The sequence below is a fragment of the Bactrocera dorsalis genome, chromosome 1 (genome assembly GCF_023373825.1).
Source record: "Bactrocera dorsalis isolate Fly_Bdor chromosome 1, ASM2337382v1, whole genome shotgun sequence".
Classification (NCBI taxonomy): Eukaryota; Metazoa; Arthropoda; class Insecta; order Diptera; family Tephritidae; genus Bactrocera; species Bactrocera dorsalis.
Genome location: NC_064303.1, coordinates 80,759,939 through 80,784,817, shown reverse-complemented (window position 1 = coordinate 80,784,817; position 24,879 = coordinate 80,759,939). Strand labels below are relative to the sequence as shown.

At 36.6% G+C, this 24,879-nt stretch overlaps 1 protein-coding gene across 4 annotated transcripts in view; it reads left to right on the top strand.

Moving 5' to 3' along the window:
* The window catches only part of LOC105223569 (uncharacterized), a 52,491-nt gene that overhangs the window by 20,025 nt on the left and 7,587 nt on the right, over positions 1-24,879 (top strand). The window contains exons 1-9 of one of the 4 annotated variants that reach the window (XM_049446448.1): positions 5,115-5,464; positions 5,514-5,529; positions 6,309-6,429; positions 6,685-6,804; positions 6,880-7,052; positions 13,334-13,465; positions 13,533-13,651; positions 16,709-16,835; positions 23,455-23,579. In XM_049446448.1, the coding sequence (XP_049302405.1) occupies positions 5,462-5,464; positions 5,514-5,529; positions 6,309-6,429; positions 6,685-6,804; positions 6,880-7,052; positions 13,334-13,465; positions 13,533-13,651; positions 16,709-16,835; positions 23,455-23,579 (936 nt within the window). In that variant the 5' untranslated portion in view covers positions 5,115-5,461. Of the gene's footprint in view, positions 1-955; positions 1,087-1,182; positions 1,341-5,114; positions 5,465-5,513; positions 5,530-6,308; positions 6,430-6,684; positions 6,805-6,879; positions 7,053-13,333; positions 13,466-13,532; positions 13,652-16,708; positions 16,836-23,454; positions 23,580-24,879 lie in introns of those variants that run through there. The other 3 variants (XM_049446447.1, XM_049446446.1, XM_049446445.1) reach the window with 3 other exon arrangements.

Here is a 24,879-nt window from a genome sequence, read left to right as displayed (position 1 = left end):
ATTTTGCCATTCAGAATTTTGCAATTTAGAATTTCGTTATCCAGAATATTGACTTCCATAACTTTGATTCCCGGTGTTCCGACTTCCGGAATTATGAATGCAGAATTTCCAAAAAAGCAGAATTTTTACCCCAACCCTTTAATTATACCTAAACAATGTCAAAAACTAATGCAATGAGGTCTTGCATTTCTCTGTCCCCAATATTTCCTATAGAATTATTTCGGACTTTAAACCGTTTAGATTTGTCAAAATATTTAACATTTTAATGAAATTAAATGGACACTTTTTCTTAAAAATGATTTGGGTATCAATATAAATTGGAAAAGTGTTTATCTAAACCTCATATCTCTAATATATTAATTTACGATTATTTCATTGACATGAACTCAACTATTAAATGTATCATCTTCGGTTTAGTTTATGTTAGATATATCTAATTTCCTTATGATTTTAACCCCTTGACGTATCAATTAGCGCAACAAAATTCGTTTGCATCTGTTCGCACACAACTTGCACTAAACAAACGAGGTTTGCATGTAATGAACGTAATAACACTACTTATTTTAGATTAGATATTGTGCACGGCATCAACTAATTTTATTCTTATCATTAGGAGAATCGAAAACATTTTTCAATTGAATTCGAACTAAAAAATAATCGGAAATCTCTTTGAGTGATTTTTACTCAAGATATAGATTTTAATACAAAGCTTTCAACCATATAAAACTATCAACAGACTAGTTTGAATAGTATACCCATACTCGTATTATATATCAACACTTAAAACTCATGCCATTATAAACAGATTCAAATGGATGTGTATTACTCAGTACAAAATCTAAATAACGGAATTTTACTTTTAAAATACCCAAGCATTGTCTTTTCCTTAATTAATTTAAATTCTCTTACTTAATATTTGTAGGAAATAATTAAAATTAAACATATATATTTTTAGAACGGTGTCTGGGTTGGCAGTATCTTATTCTTGTTGGGCACGCTTTTGACTCTCCTTCTATTGCCATGCTTACTATGTCTGTTCGTCAAATGTAGCGAAGATGATTGTATGTGCAAATATTATAAAGAAAGGTGAAAATGTAACACCGCAACAATGTTTCTTCATTTTTAAGTCGTTTTTATTTATCATTTATCTACTAATTGTAATCATCAAACTTAATTTTTTAGAAGAGATCAAGAAAGCGATGAAAGCGAGGAATTGGCACATTCAATAGTATTGCCAGAAATAACGCTACCAAAGCATGTAATCAACTCCCTACAGAAAGATCCGCGGGTTAACTACAAAGTTAAGAAAATTAATTAATCTGAAAGCATCCTAGTAATTCGTAAGTACATATACTCTTATTCACATACCTACTACGTTACACTGCTCAAATCTGTTAAAACATGTAGTACAACAAATTCAAAACGAATAATTTAGTATGAATTTGTAATCCCTATATTTATTAATTATTGTTTACAAACAGCACCGCCACTCGTTTCGGAGTTAATTATAATTGTATTAAGCATGGTAACTCTACCTGCTAATTTGACATTTCGCTATGTATGATTTTCTTTTCCTTTTATGTCAAACCTTTATGTCAAATAAAATTCGAAGATCGTTCTTTTTCTTCTTGGAAACTCGTCGTATAAGGACGTGACTACACAAACGCTCTACATATATGTATGTATGTATTTCTCCTTATTTCTTATCAAAATTGGCGCTTCGTTTGACCATTTTCGGCTCGCTATTTTTGAACTTTGCTATCTTGTCAAAAACTCCACATTGAAGTACTCCAACAAAGTTATCCAGTTGAATAAAAACCAAGAACGTCTATTTACATGTCGTCAAACTTAATTCTATTCCAAATGAATTTGTTAATGACAGCAGTATGTGCATCTCACCACTCTCTTAATTTTAGGCAAAAAATCGTTTGTTAAACATGTATATACGTATCACACTGTTCACAAAATGTTTGCATTGATACTTTTATCCCCAAAAATCTTGATTGTTTCTATTTTATGTTTTACTATAATCTTTATGGCTTAAGTACTTACTCTAGTGGCCACATAAAGGAGCGCAAATTCGGTGTGGGATTAGTGGTGGGAGAGAGACTCCATCGTCGAGTATTTGCATTCAGCACGTTTGGTGAACGTCTAGCCACAATCCGCATCAAAGCGAAGTACTTCAACATATCACGCCCCGACGGAAGAGAAAAACTATGTGATCAAAAATGCCTTCCATGAGCGCTTTGAGCGCACCTATGAGACCTGCCCCGCCACGATGTTAAATCGTGCTTCAACGATATTCTACACAATTTGCACTCCTGCTCTCGGAGAGCTCCCATCAACAACTCCGTATAAGGAAACTGTGGGTGGCATTTCAAGCAAAATCGATTTCCCAATCGATGACGATGGAATTTGCCATTGCCTGACCATGAAGAATTTCGAATATCAATTACCCGTCTGAAGAATAACAAAGTGACGGGGGCCGATGGATTGACTGATAACGAGCATGCATCAGCTTCTTTGCAGAATAAAGTCGGACGAAAGCATGTCCGACGATAGGAATTCAAGTGTGCTCTGCCCAATCCAAATAAAATAAGATCCCACAATCTGCGCCAACTACCGTGGGATAAGCCTCCCCAACATCACATATAAGGTTATATCAAGCGTATTGTGTGAAAGATTAAAGCCCACCGTCAACGAAATGTTTTAGACCTGGAAAATCAACAACTGACCAGATATTCACATGCGGCAAATCTTGAAAAGACCCGTGAAAGAGAAATCGACACACACCACCTCTTCGTCGCTTTCAAACCTGCTTTTGACAGCTCGAAAAGGAGCTGCCTTTATGCTGCAATGTCCGAAATTGATATCCCCGCAAAAATACTGTAAACTGACGTTGAGCAACACCAAAAGCTCCATCAGGATCGGGAAGGACCTCTAAGCAATTCGATACCAAACGAAGTTTCAGACAGGGCGACTCACTGTCATATATCCTGTCATCAAACAAACAGTCGTCGCACTCGCGTCTAGCCTCCCACGTCACTGTCGACAGTCATAACATCGAAGTCGTAGATAATTTCGTCCATCTTGGAACCAGCGTTAACTCCAAGAAGAACGTCATATTCAAAATCTAACGCACAATAACTCCTGCAAACAGGTGCTACTTCAGACTGAGTAGGCAATGGAGAAGTAAAGTCCTTCATCGTTATTCCCGTCCTGCTATATTGTGCAGAGGCATGGACGATGACAATATCTGATGTGTCGACGTCACGACTTTTCGAGAGAAAGGTTCTGTGGAAGATTTATGATCCTTTGCCATGGAACGATGAGCTGTATGAGATATACGCCGACATTGACATAGTTCAGCGAATCAAAAGACAGCGGCTACGCTGGCTAGGTCATGTCGTCCGAATGAACGAAAACACTCCGGCTCTGAAAGCATTCGACGCAGTACCCGCCGGGAGAAGCAGTGGTCCGTTGGAAGGACCAGGTGGAGAAGGAATTGGCTTCGCTTGGAATCTCTAATGGGCGCCACATTGCGAAAAGAAGAAACGACTAGCGTGCTTGGTAAAGTTCAGTGTTAATAGTCGAAATTTTACTTATCGAAAATATGGTGACAAACTTTAATGTTCTAAGAGTGTCAAGTAAATATGAGTATCAAGTTAAATTATATTCGCAATCATTTGAATGCATTTGAAAATAATTTAGATAATTATTATGGTGAGCAACAAAGAGAGAACTTGTTCCACTAGAACCTAGAAGTGATGGAAGAAAGGTATTAAGGATGATTGTTCCATTAACTCAGAGTACTGCTGTTCCTTATAAAGATATTATTAACTAGAAAATTATAAAGGAATAACTCATAAAAGACGTTTAATAAAGATATTATAAATAAATATATGCTATTTTGTTTCATGTTTTTTTATTTTAGTAAAACAAAATGAAAATAAATGTTTAAAAATTAAAAAAAAACAAGAAAAAGCGTTAACTTCGGTTGCACCGAAGCTAAATACCCTTCAAAGGTGCTTTTCTGTTAGTAACTATGTGTTCAGTTTGTATGGAAGCTATATGCTATAGAAATCCGTGCTGAACAATTTTTTTGGAGATTATGTTGTTACTTTAAGCAGTAATCCATGCCAAATTTTGTGAAGATACCACGTCAAATGCGAAAGTTTCCATACAAGCCCTTGATCCCGATCGTTCTATCAGCTATATGCTATAGTAGGCCGATCTGAACAATTTCTTCGGAGATTACATTGTTGCCTTAGGAAATAATCTTTACCAAATTTCGTGAATATATCTTGTCAAATGTGAAAGTTTTCCATACAAGAACTTGATTCCGATCGGTCAGTTTGTATGGCAGCTATATGTTATAGAGGCCCGATATCGGCAGTTCCGACAAATGAGCAGCTTCTTGAAGAGAAAATGACGCTTGCAAAATTTCAAAATGATATCTTAAAAACTGAGGGACTAGTTCGTATATATACAGACAGACGGACAAACAGACAAACGGGCATGGCTAAATCGACTCAGCTCAACATACTGATCATTTATATACATACTTTATAGGGTCACCGACCCTTCCTTCTGGGTGTTACAAACTTCGTGACAAACTTAATATACCCTGTTCAGGGTATAAAAATTTATACAAAACCGATCTTACTCTGAGGTAACAAAATCACTGTGGACCAGTAACATTAATAGCGTTCCTCATGGATGATTTTCATTAGCCATACTCATCGTCAGGCCGAAATTAATTAATATTACCGTTTAGAGATTTACTGACACCAAGTCCCACTGTTGAATCTTCTTCGGAAACCAGTGAGTTGTTTACTTCAGGATAATCACATCTCCATCAATGTATTCTTTAACCGACTTTTGATGAAGCAAAGCCCCAAATATATGTATGTAGAAAGCTCACGCAGTTATACATACTATATTTATAACTAGAGTACGTACTTTGTAGTGACAAGGTCGAATTGGGTTATAAAAAGGCTTTGCTTAAGTAACTGATTATACTCGTAGAAGAAAAATTCTTATGCAAAGTACTCTATGTACATACAGTTTGAGTGTTCTTTTCAATTATGTTTTACATGGTGCTGTCTGAAATGAATGAGCATTGAGAAAAAACAACATTTCATTACTTTCAGATAAAATTTTCACAATTTGGAATTTTCGGTCTATTAACAAATAAAATCAGTTATACTAATCTTATTATTACTGAATTTAAGACGCTTATAAATAAAGAAACATATAATCTTTCGAAGTCTCAAAAATTGTGCACTTTAAAATAAATTGAAGAATATTGCGAAATTTCTTAGGATCTTCAATTTTTTTTAACCGAAACACGTAAATTTCAAAGATATGCCTTCGGACACCCAGAATTGTTCACCGAAGCCGATATTTAAAGGGTTGACACAACTATTTTTGAACGGTTTCGGCACCAACAAATTACCAGATGGTAAGATTACATTAATTTTAAAGTTTTAACCTATTATGACTATTTTCAGGAACTACTTGTTGTTAGTATGTTAATTATCCAAGCATCTCAACCAACATACTCACTGATAAACTAGCGTCCGTAAAAGTGGAATTTGAAAACGCGGAATCTAGAGATTATATGAAATATGCAATGCGAAATATTTGTGCCGACAGTCATAGGCAAACTCATTTCCATATTTGGTGTTTTCATTGTTTCTCTAAGCCAAGTGTTAGTTTACTGCTACACTTCCATTTATGTAACGTGCTTCAAAGCTGTTCGACCTATGAGAAGTTCTGAAAGTGATGGCCTTAAGTGATTAAAAAATGATGAAAAAACGTCGCGTCGATTAACAAATAGGGGTTAATACTTACATATTACCTTTGAAATTAGTGGAAAGTGACATTGAACCCAAACCATTGAGTGAAATAGTGCGGTTTCAATTTCATTGTATACCAGATTTCTACCTACGCTCTTGGGGGAATATTTAGTATTGCAAGAACTGAATGGTTGGAAACAACATTTTGGAACAAAATAAAACCGACAAAATGCAGATACCCGCACTTTAGTGATTATTCTGTATTTTAAATATATAAAATTTAAAATCCCCTAAAAACAACTTACATGATTCATAATCGGATAAAAATAAGTGACATACATATACTTGCCACGAAAATCTTGTTTATAATATTTGCATTCAATATATTTGAACAACTTTACAAATTTCTCTAATCCATTTTCATATAAAAATTTACAAAATACTCTTAAATAGAACTTTTTTACGTGTTATATATTATATTATGTATATTTTGATATTACTTTATAGGATACGTGAAAAGAGATGAGTATGGTCCAAAAACAAAGAAACAAGACTTCACCGAATTATTCACTACGTTCTACATTCTTATAGTACTGGCTGTTTTATGTGCATTAGCGTTTTTACTAATGTAAGTAATCCGTTTCAAAGAAATAACTAAAGTAGTATTAGTAAGTTTTATAATCAAATCAAATCACCGCTTCCTGTCCAATAGTGTATAATGCTGGTTTTGTTTAATTGTTACATTTTTAATTTGAGATCAAACTTCTTTTCCGATATCGAAATGTACAAAATTAGTTCGTTCAAACTCCGATTACAATTAATTTTTTTTTTAGTATTTCATTAAGTGAATTATTATTCTGCAACGTTTATTCTTTACTTTCAGGATTGCTTTCTTAGTGTGGTATTGCAACCGAAACAAATATAAACCAGAGCAATGTAGATGCCCAAAAGTATGCGCATTATTGCTAACTTCACTGCTTCTGTTGTCCATCATATTATTAGCGTAAGTGTTAGAAAATTTTCAAATTTTCCTCTAAATAACCTTTTTAACCGACGCCATATTTTACGTCGTCAATAGGCTATTCCTTTTCAGTACGTTCAAAAACCTTTTACATCTGAAAAAATTATATAATAAGCCGAAGCGTGATTCAAGTACTAAAAATGCTGAAACAATGAAACGCGTAATCGAAATCCTTGACAACGATTTTGAAAAATTAAGAAATGATTCAATTAATGAATGCTGGAATACTCGTGAGTTAATATTTGAACAACAAAATATTTTAAAGTAATTTCGTTGCAAAGATTTTGTACCCGTATACTCGCATTTCTTCATCTTCTACTTTATTGAAGTAGACACCGCTTACGCGGTTTTAGCCGAGTTTATAACAGCGCCAGTAGTTTTTCTTTTCGCTGTTTGACTCAAATTGGCGATTCCAATCGGAGTTACTCAATCTCAGTTCAAACAGCCGTATTAATTTTGCGGGGATACCGTATTCAGTCATCGTGGCGTAAAGGCAGCTCATTTTCGTGCTGACGAAAGCAGCTTTGAAATCGACGAAGAGGCGGTGTATGTCGATTCTCCTTTCACGGGTCTTTTCCAATTATATGCCGCGTGATGAATTTCTGGTCAGTTGTTGATTTTCCGGGCCTGAAGTCAGACTGATAAGTTTGTTGTCGATGGGCTTTAAACTTTCACGCAGTACGGTCAATAGAACTTTATATGCGATGTTAAGGAGGCCTATCCCACTGTAGCCGGATTGGGCAGACTACATTTAAATTCCAATCGTAGAACATGCTTTCGTCCAACGATGTTCTACAAGGAAGCTGATGCATGCTCCTTATCAGATCTCGTCCAACATCCAACGATCCATCGGCCCTCGCACCTTTGTTGTTCTTCAGACGGGTAATTGTTTTTCTAACTTCTTCACGGTCGGACAATGGAATGTATGCTTTATCGTCATTGATTGAGGAATCGGGTTCACCATCTCCAGGTGTTATGCTTTCACTGTCATTCAGCATGCTAGAGAAGTGTTTCCTCCATAGTTTCAGTATGCTGTGGGCATCAGTCACTAGATCACCTCGGGGCGTTCTACGAGAATGCTCCGGTCTTGAAACCGGTTGTTAGTCGCCGCATCTTTTCTTAGAATTTTCGAACATCACCCCTATCGACCTGCTTGTCAAGCTCTTCTTACTAACGCATTTCTACCTCTGTGGACGATTGTAATGTTGCGAGGTAGGCATCGAACCAGCCGTTCTTTTGCATTTTCAGAAAACCAATGGTTTCTGTTGCATCTGTACGAAAGAAGCTGTGTGTAGTACAAGTCGAGTCGAAAATCGCTCAGCTGTCTATTGTGATTGACGTTGACGTGTGTTTTTTTGCTGCTCAAAGGCGGGTGCGCATATTTGTGTCATTGTGTCAGCAAGAAAGTGTTCCGTGTCAATGTCAGGACTTCGGAGCATACGCACGGGCGAAGTCATCAAAAACAAATCGAAATAAATAATAATTATAGAGTTATGTATGTATATTTAAGTAATCGGGATGAAGAGACGAGTTGAAATCGGGTTGACTGTCTATCCGTTCGCCTGGCTGTACAGTCTGTAACTTGAGTAAACATTGAGTTATCGCAATGAAACTTGGTACACATGTTCATTGATAAAAAAAGGTAGATAACTGTAATCGAGTCACTGCCACGCTTTCAAAATATCATTAAACGAAAACCTTTTACGTGCCATAACCAAGCACTTAAAAAGGATGTACAACTGTAATTGGCATAGGATGTCGCAGTAGCAATGGACACTTCTAATGTGTTCAATGTACATAACCCTTTAGCACCCCTACCGACACTATCAAAATTGAAGAAGTCGAATGATAAATCCGTCATAAACACAAAGTTTTGCACCCGAGATCAAAGAAGAGGACTTCATGAAGCAGCAATTTGACCATGGACGGTTGTACGTATCACCAAAAACACTTCGAGATATATATAGGGTTAGATACATATACATGATCAGGATGACGAGAAAAGTTTTAATCCGGGTGACCATCTGTCCATGGGTCCGTCCATGCAAGCTGTAACTGGAGTAAAACTTGAGATATCTCGATATACTTGGTGTGTGGGTTCCTTGGTACAAAACAAATTTCGTGTTCGCAGATAGGCGTAATCGGATAACTGATACGCCCACAAATTGCCATTAACCGAAAACTTGGCGTGGCTCCGTCCTCTAACAAGTTTAATGTACATATCTCCTAAACCACTTATGCTACAATGCGGGAGATATATAATTAAAATTAAGGGATACTCTTTCACTTATAATGGTATGCCTGTATGTCAAAAATTAGTTGAATCAGTCCAAACTTCCAAATATAAAGATTTTCGAAGTTTGGTGTGACTTCGTACCACTTATATTGGCCAATATGTGAGTTATCCCTATGAAAATAAGAGAGCGTGTTTTATTCATAACAGTATATCTTTGTGCCTAAAATAGGCAAGTTTAAACGAAAACTTGGCCTAGCCCTTATATAGTATAATTAATATCAGGAATTGTGAACATCCGGCTGACTTTACTCCTTATAGTATTTCGCTGGCTTTCATTCTTACAAGTTGCAAGAGTATAAAATGTTTGGTTGCACCCTTACTTGTTTTATAATAATTTTGGCTGACGTGAGCTTAAATATAGCGATGAAACTAAGTCGAAGCTTATGGCTTTCAATATAAGTGAAGAGGTACCAAAAGTAATTGTAATTTACTAACGGTTTCATCGAATAATGGGTATACACCCGAGAAAGTATCGGGAATTCATCATCAAAATTTATTTGATCGCCTTCAAAGTAACATCCATTTGAAGCGATTTGGCCCACAAAGTCGGAAGTTTATGACAAATATCGTCTCGTAAGCGCCTCATAACATCAAGATAATACTCTTTGTTGACAGTTTGGCCAGTTGGAACGTATTCATAGTGGGCGACTACACGAATATCGAAGAAAATAATGAGTCTTCCTTCACTTTCGATTGGCTTTGGCGTGGTTTTTTGGACTTTGGCGCACCTTTTGTCCCATGTCTCGTCACCAGTGATCATGCGTTCCATGAAGGTGGGATCTGAATTGGCTCGGTCCAGCATGTCTGCAGCTACCTGCTCTCGATACCTTTTTTGAAGGTATTTAGAGAACTGATGGAATTGAACACAAGTAAAGCTGAAAATTTTGATATACCAGGATTTACTCCAATTAAACAACTGAGTAAAGATAGCACGGAAACAAACAACAGTAATAAACGGAGCATTCTAATATATGCAAAGCATAGTATTGCAAGCTCTATAGATTATTTGATTGGTCATTTTCAAACATGGACACTTCCCATGTTAATGCAATTACTTATGAGCCAATACACAACTTTCATGACAATATTTGTGTCTCTATTTTCAACCAAAGTTTTCCGACTTAGTGCAAACATAATAAAATAAAATTTACTAATTTTTAAAGACTTTAATTAAGAACATTTACATTATATAAATAATTAAATAGGCCATACATAGTGTAATTTGTTGGGTTTCCCTTTTTCTTGATTGGGTAGAGCAACTTAAATTCCAACCGTTGGGCATGCTTTCGTCCGACCATATTTTTCAAAGAAACTGATGCATGCTCCTTATCAGTTCTTCGCCGCAGTAGCTCGGCCGGCTATCCATTGGCCCCGCTGCTTTGTTGTTCTTCAGACGGGTAATGGCTATTCGAACTTCTTCATAGTCGGGCAATGGAACGCCTGCTGCATTGTCATCGATTGGGGAATCGTGTTCGCCTTCTGCTGGCGTTGTACTTTCACTGCCATTCATCAGGCTGGAGAAGTGTTCCCTCCATAACTTTAGTATGCTCTTGGCATCGGTACCCACAATCTGCGCCAACTACCGTGGGATAAGCCTCCTCAACATCGCGTATAAGGTTCTATCGAGCGTATTGTGTGAAAGATTAAAGCCCACCGTCAACAAACTGATTGGACCTTATCAGTGTGGCTTTAAACCTGGCAAATCAACAACCGACCAGATATTCTCTATGCACCAAATCGTGGAAAAGACCCATGAAAGGAGAATCGACACACACTAACTCTTCGTCGATTTCAAAGCTGCTTTCGACAGCACGAAAAGGAGCTGCCTTAATGCCGCGATGTCTGAATTTGGTATCCCCGCAAAACTAATACGGCTGTATAAACTGACGTTGAGCAACACCAAAAGCTCCGTCAGGATCGGGAAGGACCTCTCCGACCCATTCGATACCAAACGAGGTTTCAGACAAGGCGACTCTCTTTCGTGTGACTTTTTCAACCTACTTCTGGAGAAAATAATTCGAGCTGCAGAACTCAATCGAGAAGGTACAGTCTTTTATAAGAGTGTACAGCTGCTGGCGTATGTCGATGAAATAGATATCATCGGCCTCGAACACCCGCAACGTTAGATCTGCTTTCTCCAGACTGGACAAGGAAGCAAAGCAAAGACGAAATATCTCCTGTCATCAAACAAATAGTCGTCGCACTCGCGACTTGGCGCTCACGTCACTGTTGACAGTCATAACTTCGAAGTAGAAAATTTCGTCTATTTAGGATCTAGGATCAACACCAACAACAACGTCAGCCTCGAAATCCAACGCAGAATATCTTTTACCAACAGGTGCTACTTCGGACTTAGTAGAGAATTGAGAAATAAAGTCGGACGAACAAAAACCAAACGCTATAAGTCACTCAGAATTCCGGTCCTATTATATGGTACAGAGGCTTGGACGATAACAACAACTGATGAGTCGACGTTGCGAGTTTTCGAGAGAAAAGTTCTGCAAAGGATTTAAGGTCCTTTACGCGTTGCCCACGGCGAATATCATTTGATAGAACGATGAGCTGTATGTGTTATACGACGACATTGACATAGTTCAGCGAATTAAGAGACAGCGGCTACGCTGGCTAAGTCATGTTGTCCGAGACTGGAAGTTCTGGAAATTTCGATATGAAGGATGCACCTTGCTCTGAGCAACCAATTGTTGAAAAAGTCGATGAAATTATGGAAAATATTGGTCTTAACCAGGACCGTCACGTAAGCAGCCATGACATCGCTAAGGAACTTAATATTCATCATCAAACGGTTTTGAGCTATTTAAAAAAGCTCGATGTTTGGGTACCACATGAATTGTATGTGAAATATTTAATACACCGAATTATTATAACATCTGCGATTCTTTGCTGAAACGAAATGAAATCGAACCATTTCTGAAGCGAACAGTAACAGAAGATAAAAATTGAATCAAATACGACAATAATGTGTGAAAAAGATCATGGTCCAAGCATGACAATTGATGCCTCGAAAGGTTATGTCGAATGTTTGTTGAGATTGGAAAGGAATCATCCACTATGGACTGCTCCAACCTGGTCGAACGATTGATTCTATATTTTGCTGTCAACAACTGATGAGATTGAAGCAAGCAATCGAAAAAAAAACGGTCAGAACTGATCAACAACAGAAAGAGCTTCGTCTTCCATCCGTACAACTAGATGTAGACTCAGTTTCGGTCAATGCAGAACTCCCTTAATGGAGTAAAGTTGGCTTCAAGAGAAGCCTATGAAAATTATTTGTCGCAATTCTTAGACGAGAAACCAGAAAAGTTTTGCTCTGATGAAAAATGTCTAGCGGAAAATGGCAAAAAGTGGTGTATAATAATATTGAAGTAATAAATAACTTTTTTATACACTGACAAAAAACGATTTCTTTTCATATTCCTCAATACAGCTGTTATGCAATTTCTCATATATTTTTTTGGTATAAAAGTGGTGCAATTATTTTCATTGTGAATGTAAATAACTGAAGCAACACTTGCCATTTCAAATTATTTTTTATTATTTCGCTTTTTTAGTATTATCGCTAGTTGGCGCTGAAAGCGAGGAGTTCTAGTTTTATTCGTCGCATCGGGTCATACTATACCTTTTAGGAAAGCTCATTTCACGCGCTAACACGTATTTGATTGATTGTCGTTTCTTTTAAGTCGTTCGTGAGTTATAGCGTCGCAAGCATGGAGCAAAATAAAGAGAAAATACGGCATATTTTACAGTACTACTACGATAAAGGCAAAAATGCTTCCCAAGCCGCCAATAAAATTTGTGCAGTTTATGGACCCGACACAGTTTCCATTTCCACCGCACAATGATGGTTTCAACGTTTTCGTTCTGGTGTAGAGGTGGTCGAAGATGCGCCACGCTCCGGAAGGCCTGTCCTCGAAAATTGCGATAAAATCGCTGAATTGGTCAAAAGAGACCGGCATACGAGTAGTAGCAGCCGTAGCATCGGTCAAGAGCTGGGCATGAGTCATCAAAAATTCATTTCAATTTCAATAAAAAAAAACTTCAATAAAAATACCGCAAGACTAATATATAAAAATCTCATACGCGTATACCATTTTCTTTGCACGTCCTCACTTGTTTTTCTTTTTAAATTATGGCTGTTGCCTTGCTTGCTTTAGCAGATAATCTAATATGTAGATATGTTTATCTTTATATTTATAGCATCGTTGACAGATCTTTACCCTGAAACTACAAAAGCGAGGAAAAGTTCAATCGCCAACCGCAAAATATTCGAAGATTTTATAGAAACGTTCGTCGAACCAATTTTCGACGATACTTTACTATATGATGATAGTAAGTGCACTGCAACTTACTTGTATATACTGTATACCTACACTAACATAATATTTTTTTCTTAAAGTATTTCGAATGTTTTCACGAAATTTTAGTGCCTTTTATGGTGTAAGTGCCATGGGAGCCAAGTATATTCTAAATAATAATGCTAATCAGTACAAAAATGCAATATTCTCATTAGACGACGTAAGTACATATTTTTTTAAGATTGATGTTTATTGTATAAATGAAATTAAAAAAAAAAAACGTTTTTGTATTTTCTATTATTTAGCTAACATTGGTAACCTTTTTTTTATTAAATTGTAATCCCTACTAATAAATTGTTTTTTAATTGCTCGACAAGCATGGTAGCTTCGATAACACTGGTAGACATATAATTTGTGACATGAAAATCCTTAGGTGTTTCTAATGCAGTTTGATACCCTGAAGTCACATCTGAAAACATAATTTTTCTATCACCCTCCGATATTCTGTAACCTGCGGCTTTAGTTTTACAATACATAAAATTTCATTATATCTCATCATCTCATATTTTCATACGAGCAGAGATTTATAGGGTTTAGACCGGTTCTGCCTGCTTGTTTGAAGTAAACAGCGTATTTTAGGATAATTTTATTTTACAAAATTTATCAGTAGACTAACGGTGTCCGAATCGGTTACGTGTTCTACGTTTGGATAGCAAAACGTTTTTGAGTTCACTTTCTTTTACGTTTTTGAAATTACTGTGTTTAAGATTTTTAGGGACAATGCCTAGGCAGTGCGAAAATAGTGCCAACAGTTTTCATTACGTGTGCGGAGAACTAACTTTTAAATCGCAAAAACGTAATTTTACTTCAGTTGTGCTAAACGCTTACGAACTGTATTATGGTGTTAAAGTTTGGGACCAAGACAAAACATGGGCTCTTCATATCTGTTGTAAAACTTGTGCAACATTGTTAACAGTTTGGTTAAAAGGTGCAAATCGTAAAATGCTCTTTGCAGTGCCAATGGTTTGGAGAGAACCAGAAAACCATGTTACAGACTGCTATTTTTGCCTCACGAATATTAAAGGTACTGGAATATACATAGAAGTCTAAACATATGGTTATGTACTGTAATTTACCATTAGCTTTAAGACCTGTTAAACATAGTGAACAACTTCCTATTCCGAAAGCATCAGAATCTTGGAGTCTCGATGAAGAACTAGAGTCGACTAGCTCTATCACTTGAAGATGTTACAGAAACCGGAAAGGAAATGACAACCGATCTTTTATTTGATTTGCCAGGATGTTCAACAGTGCCGCATCTAATTTCACAGCGTGAACTTAAAGACTTAGTTCGCGATCTAAGCCATTCAAAATCGCAGTCCGAACTTTTAGCATCCAGACTAAAAGATTGGAACCTTCTACAAAGTGATGTAAATATAACTTTTTACCGAAAAAAGCAGAAAGACGGGTCTGTTCCACTTACCACTTACGTAGTTTTTCCGCCTTTCTTTTCACTACATTTTCGCAAATGTTGGAGTGGTTCGGCTACCTGACACTTAGAGAGTATTGCATAGTTCATTTATATGTTGGTATGATGGTTTCACACATTTCTTAGAAGGAATTACCATTAGTGTGGTTGATAATTTGTTTGTTTAGTATACCCGCTTTTAATATTTTCAAGACCAAATAATTAACGCGAGTTTCCTAATCTTTGGGAAAATATTAAAAACGCGTAATTTTTTTATTCCATCATTTTTTCTGAAATTAATTAGTTACAATTCTTGTTTTCATCACAAAAAGCTTTCAAATTTGGTTTTAACAATAAGTAAAATTAAAAATTTTATTAAAACAAATTAGAATATTCCATTTTGATTATATTTCATCTACCACTTCAAACATCATACTTCACTTCTTTTCCTTGATACATTTCCTGCCATTATTAAAAATTATAAGAACGTTACACTCAAAACTTCAAACCCGCAAGCAAAGAAGAATTTTGCGATCAGTTGACGCTAGAATAACCAACACAAGCATAACGTGCACACAGTCACGTTGGACAACACTGCTCTAAACTTAGTTTAAAGGCGGTATTGGTTCATAACGGTAACAAATATCCATCTGTGTCGTTAGCTCATGCGGTTCATATGAAAGACACATATGAGAATATAAGAGTTCTTTAGAGTATGGTTGGGCAATATGTGGAAACCTAAAAGTAATAGCACTTCTTCTTGGAATGCAACTAGGATATACGAAATATCGTTGCTTCCTTTGGGAATGTGACAGCCGTGCGAGAGACTGTCATTATGTACAGAAGCAGTGGTACTGGCCAGGCACTCACTCCGGGACAAAAAAAAGTTACAAGTGAACCTGTAGTTAATCCCAAAAGGGTATTACTACCACCTTTGCATATTAAATTGATTTTAATGAAGAATTTTGTTAAGGCAATGGACAGAAATGGAAGAGAGTTCTTGTACCTAAAACAAAAACTTCCAAGCGTCAGTGAAGCAAAAATTAAGGAGGGCATATTTGTGGATCCGCAAATAAGAGAACAAATGAAAGCTAAAACATTTGAGGAAATGCTCAATGAAACTGAAATACGACCCTGGTGTGCCTTTAATAGTATTATTAAACATTTTCTTGGAAATGTGAAAGCTAACAGTTACAAAGAACTTGTGACTGAACTACTTACTGCCTTAAAATTCATTTTCTGGACTCCCATCTGCATTTTTTCCCCGTAAATTTAGGGGTCGTAAGTGACGAACATGGGGAACGGTCTCATCAAGACATTTCTGCCACGGCGAAATGGTACCAAGGCAAGTGGAGTGACAGTTTGCTTGCCGATTACTGCTGGACATTGTTTTTTGGATACTCCAAACATCGGCAGTAACATTTTAAGGTACTCTTTGGTTAATAAAATAATATAACAATAATATATCTATCTCCGCTCTTTTTTTTTAACAAAAATTCTCATAGCAAAAAACTATAAGCGATAGAAGAAATCTATAGCTATTTTCTGCGTTTGTGGCAGTTGTTAAATAATAAACACTTTGTTCTGTTCATGTCACAAAAAACATGTGGATTTTTGTTTACCAGTGTAATTGGGCGGCTGATGAGCCAGTGTAGAATCTGTAAATTCTCTTCGAGAGTTAAGAAACAAAATTAAGACAAGACATCGTAAAGCTATTAATATACGTACATATGTACATCTCAACATTCTATAGTTTCACTCGCTTCATGTTTACTTCAACTACTATAGTTAACACTTCTATCTGAATAGTGGGAAGGACTATATAATTCAGCAATCGCAATCAAGGACTTGATGAATTTTTACAAAGATTCCGCGTCTTCAGAATTACGAAGGTCACGAGTCTGCTATCAAGTTAGTAAATACTTTAATAAGTTAGGTAAGTATATATGAATGTATACTTAGGGGGGAGCTTGATTTAGAAACTTCAGAAAATCGATTTTTTTGAGGATATCTTTAGGAGGGAAAGAATTAATTGATTAAAACGAAATTTCGGGGGTTTATAGTTATATATTTAAACATCACTATCACATTGTTTGAATACAAAATCTTTTATATTCTGCTTTTGGGAAGCAATTGCTCGATGCATCTCGCAAGTGCATTTGCCGGACGGCGGGCAGGATGCAGGTCGCAATTTCTATCTGAAACAAAAAATTTAAATTCATATTTTTTAATAACATATCTTCTAGTTCCACTTTATGTTGTTTAAAAATATGTTCAAACATAACTTTTCTTATTTTTTTTTTAGTTTAAATAGAAGATAATTTAATGCCAAAGATAATAAATTTTGCCCCAATTCGATCCGACGTTTAGTTTTTTTTCTGTCTTGTCCGCCCTTTGGGGACATATTCTTAGGCATTATTTAAAGAAATTTAAGTAAAAAAAAGTTAATTTTTGAAGCTTCTAAGTCAGGCTCCCCCCTTAAGCACTGAATGAGTACGTTACACATCATACGATTATGATAAAATGTCATCAACGCTAACCTAGATGCCCCCTGTTTGGATATGAACACGAAAATTACAATTCTTGCAATTCGGGGAATATTAGGGGTGGAAAATTGTTATACTGTACAGAGGTCTGCATTCGAAGTGTAACCAACTTCAAACCGTTCACGCAGCTGTCGCACTGGAATCAGATGTTTATAAATTTGCTGAATGACAGTTCGGAGTATTGTGTACAAAAGTGTTTTGCCAAATGTGAACGCAAAAAAAGTGATAAGCGATGGAATTAAAACGTAATAGTGTGATTGCTTTATATTTAGATGGAAAATCACAGCCAGCAATTGTTCGTAACCTCAAACACCTTAATATGAATAAAGGTTTTGTTTATCGCAACATTGCTCGTTACAATAATACTGGTAGCATCGCATAACGCCATGGAGGTGGTCATCAAAAGACTGCAACGTCACGTCAGATGGTTCGGAAAGTGAAAAAGCGACTTGAGCGAAATCTACGACGAAGTGCAATAAAATGGCTAAAGAACTGAAAATATCAGACCGTAGCATCCGAAATTGAAAAATGAACTCAAGGTCAAGCATTACAAATTCCAAAAGGCCCTTGATCCCACACCGAAGCAGCAACAAGTAAGACTTGAGAGAGCGAAGCAGTTGCTGCGCTTGGCCGAAAGCGGTCAATTTCCGAACATTGTGTTTTCTGACAAAAAAATTTTCCAATTGAGCAATTCGTAAACTCTCAAAACGATAGGGTCGTTCGTACGAGAATCTAAGTCATCGGTTGGCCGCTAGCACCACCCACTAGCAGCACCCGCCACTAATAATGGCTTGGGCCGCTGTCACAGCAGATGGGCGCTCTCCAATTGTTTTCATCGAGCCTGGCGTCAAAGTAAATGCGACATATTATCGGGAAAGTGTTCTGGAGGCTGGAGGATGGGGTCATGTGTAGAAGTTCACGCAAGTGAGGAAAGTTCTCTGATCGCCATTCACTTGGGAGTGGCCAGAAACGATTCTTTTACATATGGCTCAAGCAGCTCACGACTTCCGGTCTTTGGCCAAGTATCCTCTGGGTAGCCTAAGAACATCCGTTTTAAGGCGAGCTAAAGTGAGCCCTACATAGGGTTTTGCGCTACGTTTGGGACCCGCCACGTAAAAAAAAAACACCCAATGAAAACTTCGGCTATAATCGCGTAAGCGGTGTCTACGCCAATTAAGAAGATTAAGTTCTGGAGGCTGCTTTGAAGCCGTGGGCAAACAAACATTTCGGGCGCGAACCATGGACGTTTCAACAAGACTCACAAAGCGCGGGTGAACCAAAAATGGCTGACAACAACGTTCCGAACTTCATTAAGACCACACAAAAGCTCTCGAATTCAGCAGATGCGAATCCAATGGATTATTCTCTCTGGGCCATTTTGGAGAACAAGGTCCGAAATAAAAAATACACCAGTCTCGAGATGCTGAAGAAATCCATTGTCCGTGAGTGGGCCAAAATACCGGCAAGTCACATTCGGGCAGCTTGCGATTCGTTTTTTTGTCCGTCTCAAGGCCATAGTTAAGGCAAAAGGTGGTCATGTCGAGCAAAAGTGAATTGGTCCTGAATTTATGATCACTCATTTTGTACTTTAAATAAAAATAATTTTCCAAATCGAATTCATGGCTTTTTTAATTGGTTCGAGTGCCGGACACTGTATATTATAAGGTGATTACAATTATATTTTGTATCTTTTTTGAACCTTTATTATTATATGGTATATTTGCTGATATCCGCAATATACCTAAATAATTTTTATTGCCGAATCGCAAAATCTTAATTGGTTCTATCGATATTTTTTGCACTTCGACCGAGATTTTCTCAAAATTCATTATATTAAAAAATGATTTCATTCATTTTTTGGTATAAAACTACATTATGATATCAAAAGGTGTATATGAAAGATATTTAACATAAACATTTTTGTGAGCAAAAAAAGTCGGGAAGAGTGAGAGGCATGGATATATTTTTAAGGCATATTAAGGGTTTTTCGATATTAAGTCAAATCGAGGAACAACAAGTAAGGAAAGACTATGTGGGGGTGTAAACTACCATTTTATACTCTTGCAACTTGCATGTATCAAACCCAGGGAAATACAGTAAAATGTAAAACGACAAAATGAGGATCGGAATATAAGTAATTTTATATATGCATATGTAAATATACTATATTACTGCCGGCAAAAGATAGTAAGACATTTTAATTCAACCTCGCACGGAAACCCATTAGTCGAAATATTTTTTTCTCGGTTGGTGTGATTGCCAGTGACATTTTTTTTTAGCTTGTCTTTCTGAAGCTCATAAAGTTTGTTCGGCAATTTTTACGATGAGTGAAATTATTCAACAAAGAAATTCCATTAAATTTTGTGTGCGGAATAAAATTTCTGGTTGCGACCTCGTCCAGTACGGCCATCAACTTATGATCAAAACGCCAATAAAAGAGAGGAATTGGTGCTTGAGATTCGGCGATTAACAGTCAGACATCTTACTGGCATCGTTGGAATTTCAGAAGGATCAGTGAGAACCAATTTGGAAGATCAAAGTGAAAGCACGATTTTGGCTATTCAGCAAACCACTCCGGGGAATTCGTTTTGAGTCAATTGAAGACATTAAACGAGAATCGCTACCCGCATTGAAAGCTATTCGGGAAATTTACTTTAATAAATCCCTCGAGGATTGGAAAAAACGTTGGCGCAAGTGTATTGGGGCAGTTTTGCGTTCCGGAACGGTTATATCGCTTCGACATTCACACACTTCGTCCAGTTCCTCGAAAAATTTCCACCGCCGGTTAGGCTTAAGTTCCTATTTTTGAACCACTACATATTACCCTAAAGTATAGGGTATATGTATAATATCCTGCAACACCACAAGCCATACAATCGAGCGCATTTTTTGCTCCAAAATCTAGCTTCATGGGCAGCTTTATTGTTAGCAAAAGGCTTTTGCTCTCGTGCGTTCACCTCTCGTCACTGTAAAAAAAGAATTTAAAACTATTTAAAATATTGTGAATAAAAAATGTAAAAATTTTCTTTTCATTCTTCTTTGGTCGCCATTAGAAAATTTAGCGATGCGGAGATTGCACTGTTTTGCACATTTATCGCGCAGAGTTCCCTTTAGAAATACGATACATTAGCAACGTTTTTACAATTGCGTTTAGGAACATGTGACATTGTTGGAATGGACCGTAGATATAATATTGGAAAGATTATGGTTTAATGACAAAAATATGGGAAATTTATATTCGAATTACTCCAACGTCCAAATGCAAAACACATTTATAATAATTTTCGTTATTCTAACAAAACATCTGTCGTATATCCCGGTCATTGTATGAGCTATTTGTGCATATTGCTTGACATACATGTGTTCCCGAGTATACCTGAGCAATGTCAATAGTAGGTGAAGTCAGTCCAGAAGGTTTCTGTCCAAATGTACCCTTTATAGTGGTAATTGACTTTCCACTTCTCTTTAAACCGCTTATGTAGGTTGGTCAAAATCTTATTTGAGGATGATTTTAATATATCTTCAAAAGCCTATCTCCCATGGAGCAGTGAGGTCCTCTACGCACAAAAATATTTTTTTATTGTTATAGTGCATTATAACTTAAAAAATAATAATAATTTCAACCAAACTGCCTACAACTCATGTCTTCACTAGTTGCTAAGTGATAAATCATTTGGTGGTAGCTGACCAGTACGCTTGAGACTATAGTTTTGAGGATCTTTCAAATAATTTGAGACTTTATCATGATGTCGGTTCACTGGCGCAGAAATTTATCCAATTTTCATGCTGGTTTTATGCATTCTAATTATACTAAAACGTTCCCCATTCCAAAGATCTGTACCACGTGGCATCCTTACTATGTAATTAAAATTAAAAGCAATTAGTTATGTTTCTACGCACTCCATTTCATACCTTTAACTTACCGCTTTTCCAATTTCTGGAGAAAGCAGAACTAACGGCGCGGTTGTTGAGGCCAATGATATCGATATCATCGGTGTACGCCAGCAGTTGTACACTCTTATAGAAGATGGTACCTTCCCTATTTAGTTCTGCAACTCGAAATATTTTCCCCAGCAGCAGATTGCAGAAATCGCTCGATAGGGAGTCGCTTTGTCTGAAACCTCGTTTGATATCGAACAACATAGCGGCATAGAAGCAGAACTTTTTCGTGCTGTCAAAAGTAATAGTCCTTATTACGTTTGCTGTGATCATCATCAAAAAGAGGATTTATCTTCCGAGGCTCTTTGTTCCTTTTCATTGGGAGCGTTTTTTACGGCAGAGGGATGGTTCGCCTTCTCCCTTTACCTCGCCTTCAAACGGATGTTCTTTGGCTACTACAGGCAATACTTGATCTAAGACCTGAAGTCGTAAGCTGCTTTAGCCATATGTAAAAGAATCGTTTCTGGCCACTCCCAATAAAATGGCAATAAAAGAACTTTCCTCACTTGCGTGAACTTCTACACATGACTCCATCCTCCATATGTGGTCTGTAGACTCGTCAGATCACAAGTAGATGAATTTTATTATCTATAAACTATAAAATGTCAATTTTAATTAACAGTACTACAAATGTAATGAATAGAAGAATGTTAAACGTTATACACAAAAATTATATGTGAACCAAAAACGAAGGTAACTTTCGCTGACGGCGAGTAATATATTGTTTCAGAACTAATTGAGTCTAAGACCCATCATATAAGTTAATAAGATACAAATTTGATTCTAATCCATTCACGATTCGCCGAACGATGAATGTTAAACTTTTTCAAAACATTTTATGATACTTATAAATAATGCTTGGCTAACACCTAAAGATATTTTTCCAACTCAGTTACACCCAAACTTAGCCCTTTCTTACGTGTTTAATATAAAGATCGCACAACATCTAAAGATATTTATTTAGATTTGATCTTTGCAAGATGCAAGAGTAATAAAATGTTTAGTTACATACTAGCTTAGCTCTTAGAAAAGGTTGCTCAACTAACATCATTAAGAAATTAAAATTTATTCGGTAATTAAGGATTAGAAAAGATATGTGATTAGTTCAAAAACGCGATTTATTTGATGTTCTCAAAATTTAATCTCAAAAATGGCATTATCGAATGATCGAATGAAGTTTCTAGGGAACACTCAACATATGTAAACGCGTGGAATGATTTAATGTCAGCCAATGACAATTTTTGTTCAAATGTTTACCAAAAGTCCAATTATAGATACATATATTCATTTGATAATAATAGTCTATACCATGCATTTAGACTTTTTTTGGATAAGCCAAACAATCATCAATCAATCGTTGAGGAAATGCGACACCTGCAATATTCATACAAAGTTTTATACCTACATACATTTTATACCTACATATGTATATTGCTTAATGCTTGGCTTATCTCCTGTAAAGTGAAAGGATGATGAGGATATAACGGTTATCATATATAATTCCGATTTGACTATGATCAGTTTTTAACTATTTTCATTCACTTATTAGAAGATAAGCATAGTTTCGGCTGAGTAAAGGCGGCGTTAGAATAGGTACTTGAACGTTGATGACGGATATGTATGCGAATGTACGGGCGTACATAATGTAGATGTATGCTACAATGAAAGCTTACGCAAGTAAAAATAAATGATCTGTTTTCATAACCGCCAAAAGCAAATGTCAATTAAAAACGTTGCCGTATGTAAAAGTTGAGAATTGGTCTACCCGATGCATCTCTGGTATAGTACGCATAGTTAATCTGTCGCTCTCGATATAAATGCACAGAATTAACTTAGCTGTGATTTGCCTACTTTGCCGCAACGAAATCAATCCATTCTGACACCGCCTTAATTTATAGGACTATTGATTAACCGAATTTCATTTGATATAGTTTTGGCCCGTACTACCCGATAATATTTTTAGAACACTATTATAATCATTGCGAGAGTATTTATGGTTCAAAACAATATTTTATACTTTATTATAAAATTAAATTCAATTAATAAATTTAATTTCTGTATATTTAAAAGCTTCTTATGCTAAAGTGCAAAAGGGTTATCTTGGAGAAAAGCTGAAGTCACATTCGCTAAGTAAGGATCCACATATCGCTCCACCATATAAATTTGCTCACATCGTGTGCGTTATGGCTATTGTGGTAAGTGCTTTATTGTGTTCAAAGAAAGTATACATACTACTGTAGACAACAAATAGTAAGTCTTCTAAATTTAAATTTCGCGCGAAAACCCTTTGTCGAAATATTTTTTTCTAGGTTGGTATGACTGTCAATGACATCTGTACCAAACGTCACATTCAAATAATCATTAGTGCTTAGTAAAGGCTTGTCTTTCTGAAGTGCAAAAAGTGCATTCGGCGATTTTTACGATGAGTGCAATTATTCAACAAAAAGTTCCATTTAATTTTGTGTATGGAATCAAATTTCTGGTGCCGAAACGTTCAAAATTTTGGAAACGTTTATTGGCACAAATTCTTCAAAGAGGGTCGAGAACACGTTGACGTGAACCACGTCCAGGACGGATATCAACATCAACTGACGATCAACACGTCAATAAAATAAAAAAAAATTGGTGCTTGAGAATCAACTACAAGATGCATCCCAAAGTAAACAGGATTTTCAATCTAGCACCCTCTAGTCGCGTCATCTATATGTCGACGGGTGCGTTAGAATCTGCTATCTTTATCGATTGTCCATGTTCATTGATTGGAAGTGAAGTTATTGCGTTTTAAGTGTCAGTATGTTTGTGCTATCGGTGCGAAATTGAGCTTCGAACAAAGAGCCAACATTAAATTTTGTTTTAAAATTGGTAAAACTTTTACCGAAACGTTTCAATTGATGAAACAAGTTTATGGCGATGATTGCCTATCCCGTAGCAGGGGCACAATAGACCCTAGCTCCAAAAGATCGATTTATCGCATTTTGACCGAACATTTGGGGTTACGAAAGGTGTGTGCACGGTTTGTTCCGCACAAATTGACTGACGACCAAAAATTGCTCAGAATCCAACATTCGAACGTCATTAAAGAGGTCAAAAAAGACAAAAATTTCCTTTGCAATATTGAGACTGGTGACAAAACGCGGTGTTTCCAATATGATCCCGAAACGAAACGCCAGAGTGCTGAATGGAAGGCACCGGACGAGCCGAATCCAAAAATCGCACATGGAGAAGTCAAAAGTGAACACAATTCCAAGGGTATTGTCCACAAAGAATTTGTTCCACCCGGCCAAAACGTTAATGCGGTATTCTACCATGGAGTCTTGAAGCGTTTGGTGCGCCGTATTCGACGCATTCGACGTGTTCGGCCCGAATATTGGCGTTTGTTTCACAATAATGTGCCGTCTCATCTACAACGCTTGTGACCGATTATTTGACCAAAAATCACATTTTAGCCATTAACCACTTCCCGTATTCACCTGATATGGCACCGTGCGCAAAGCG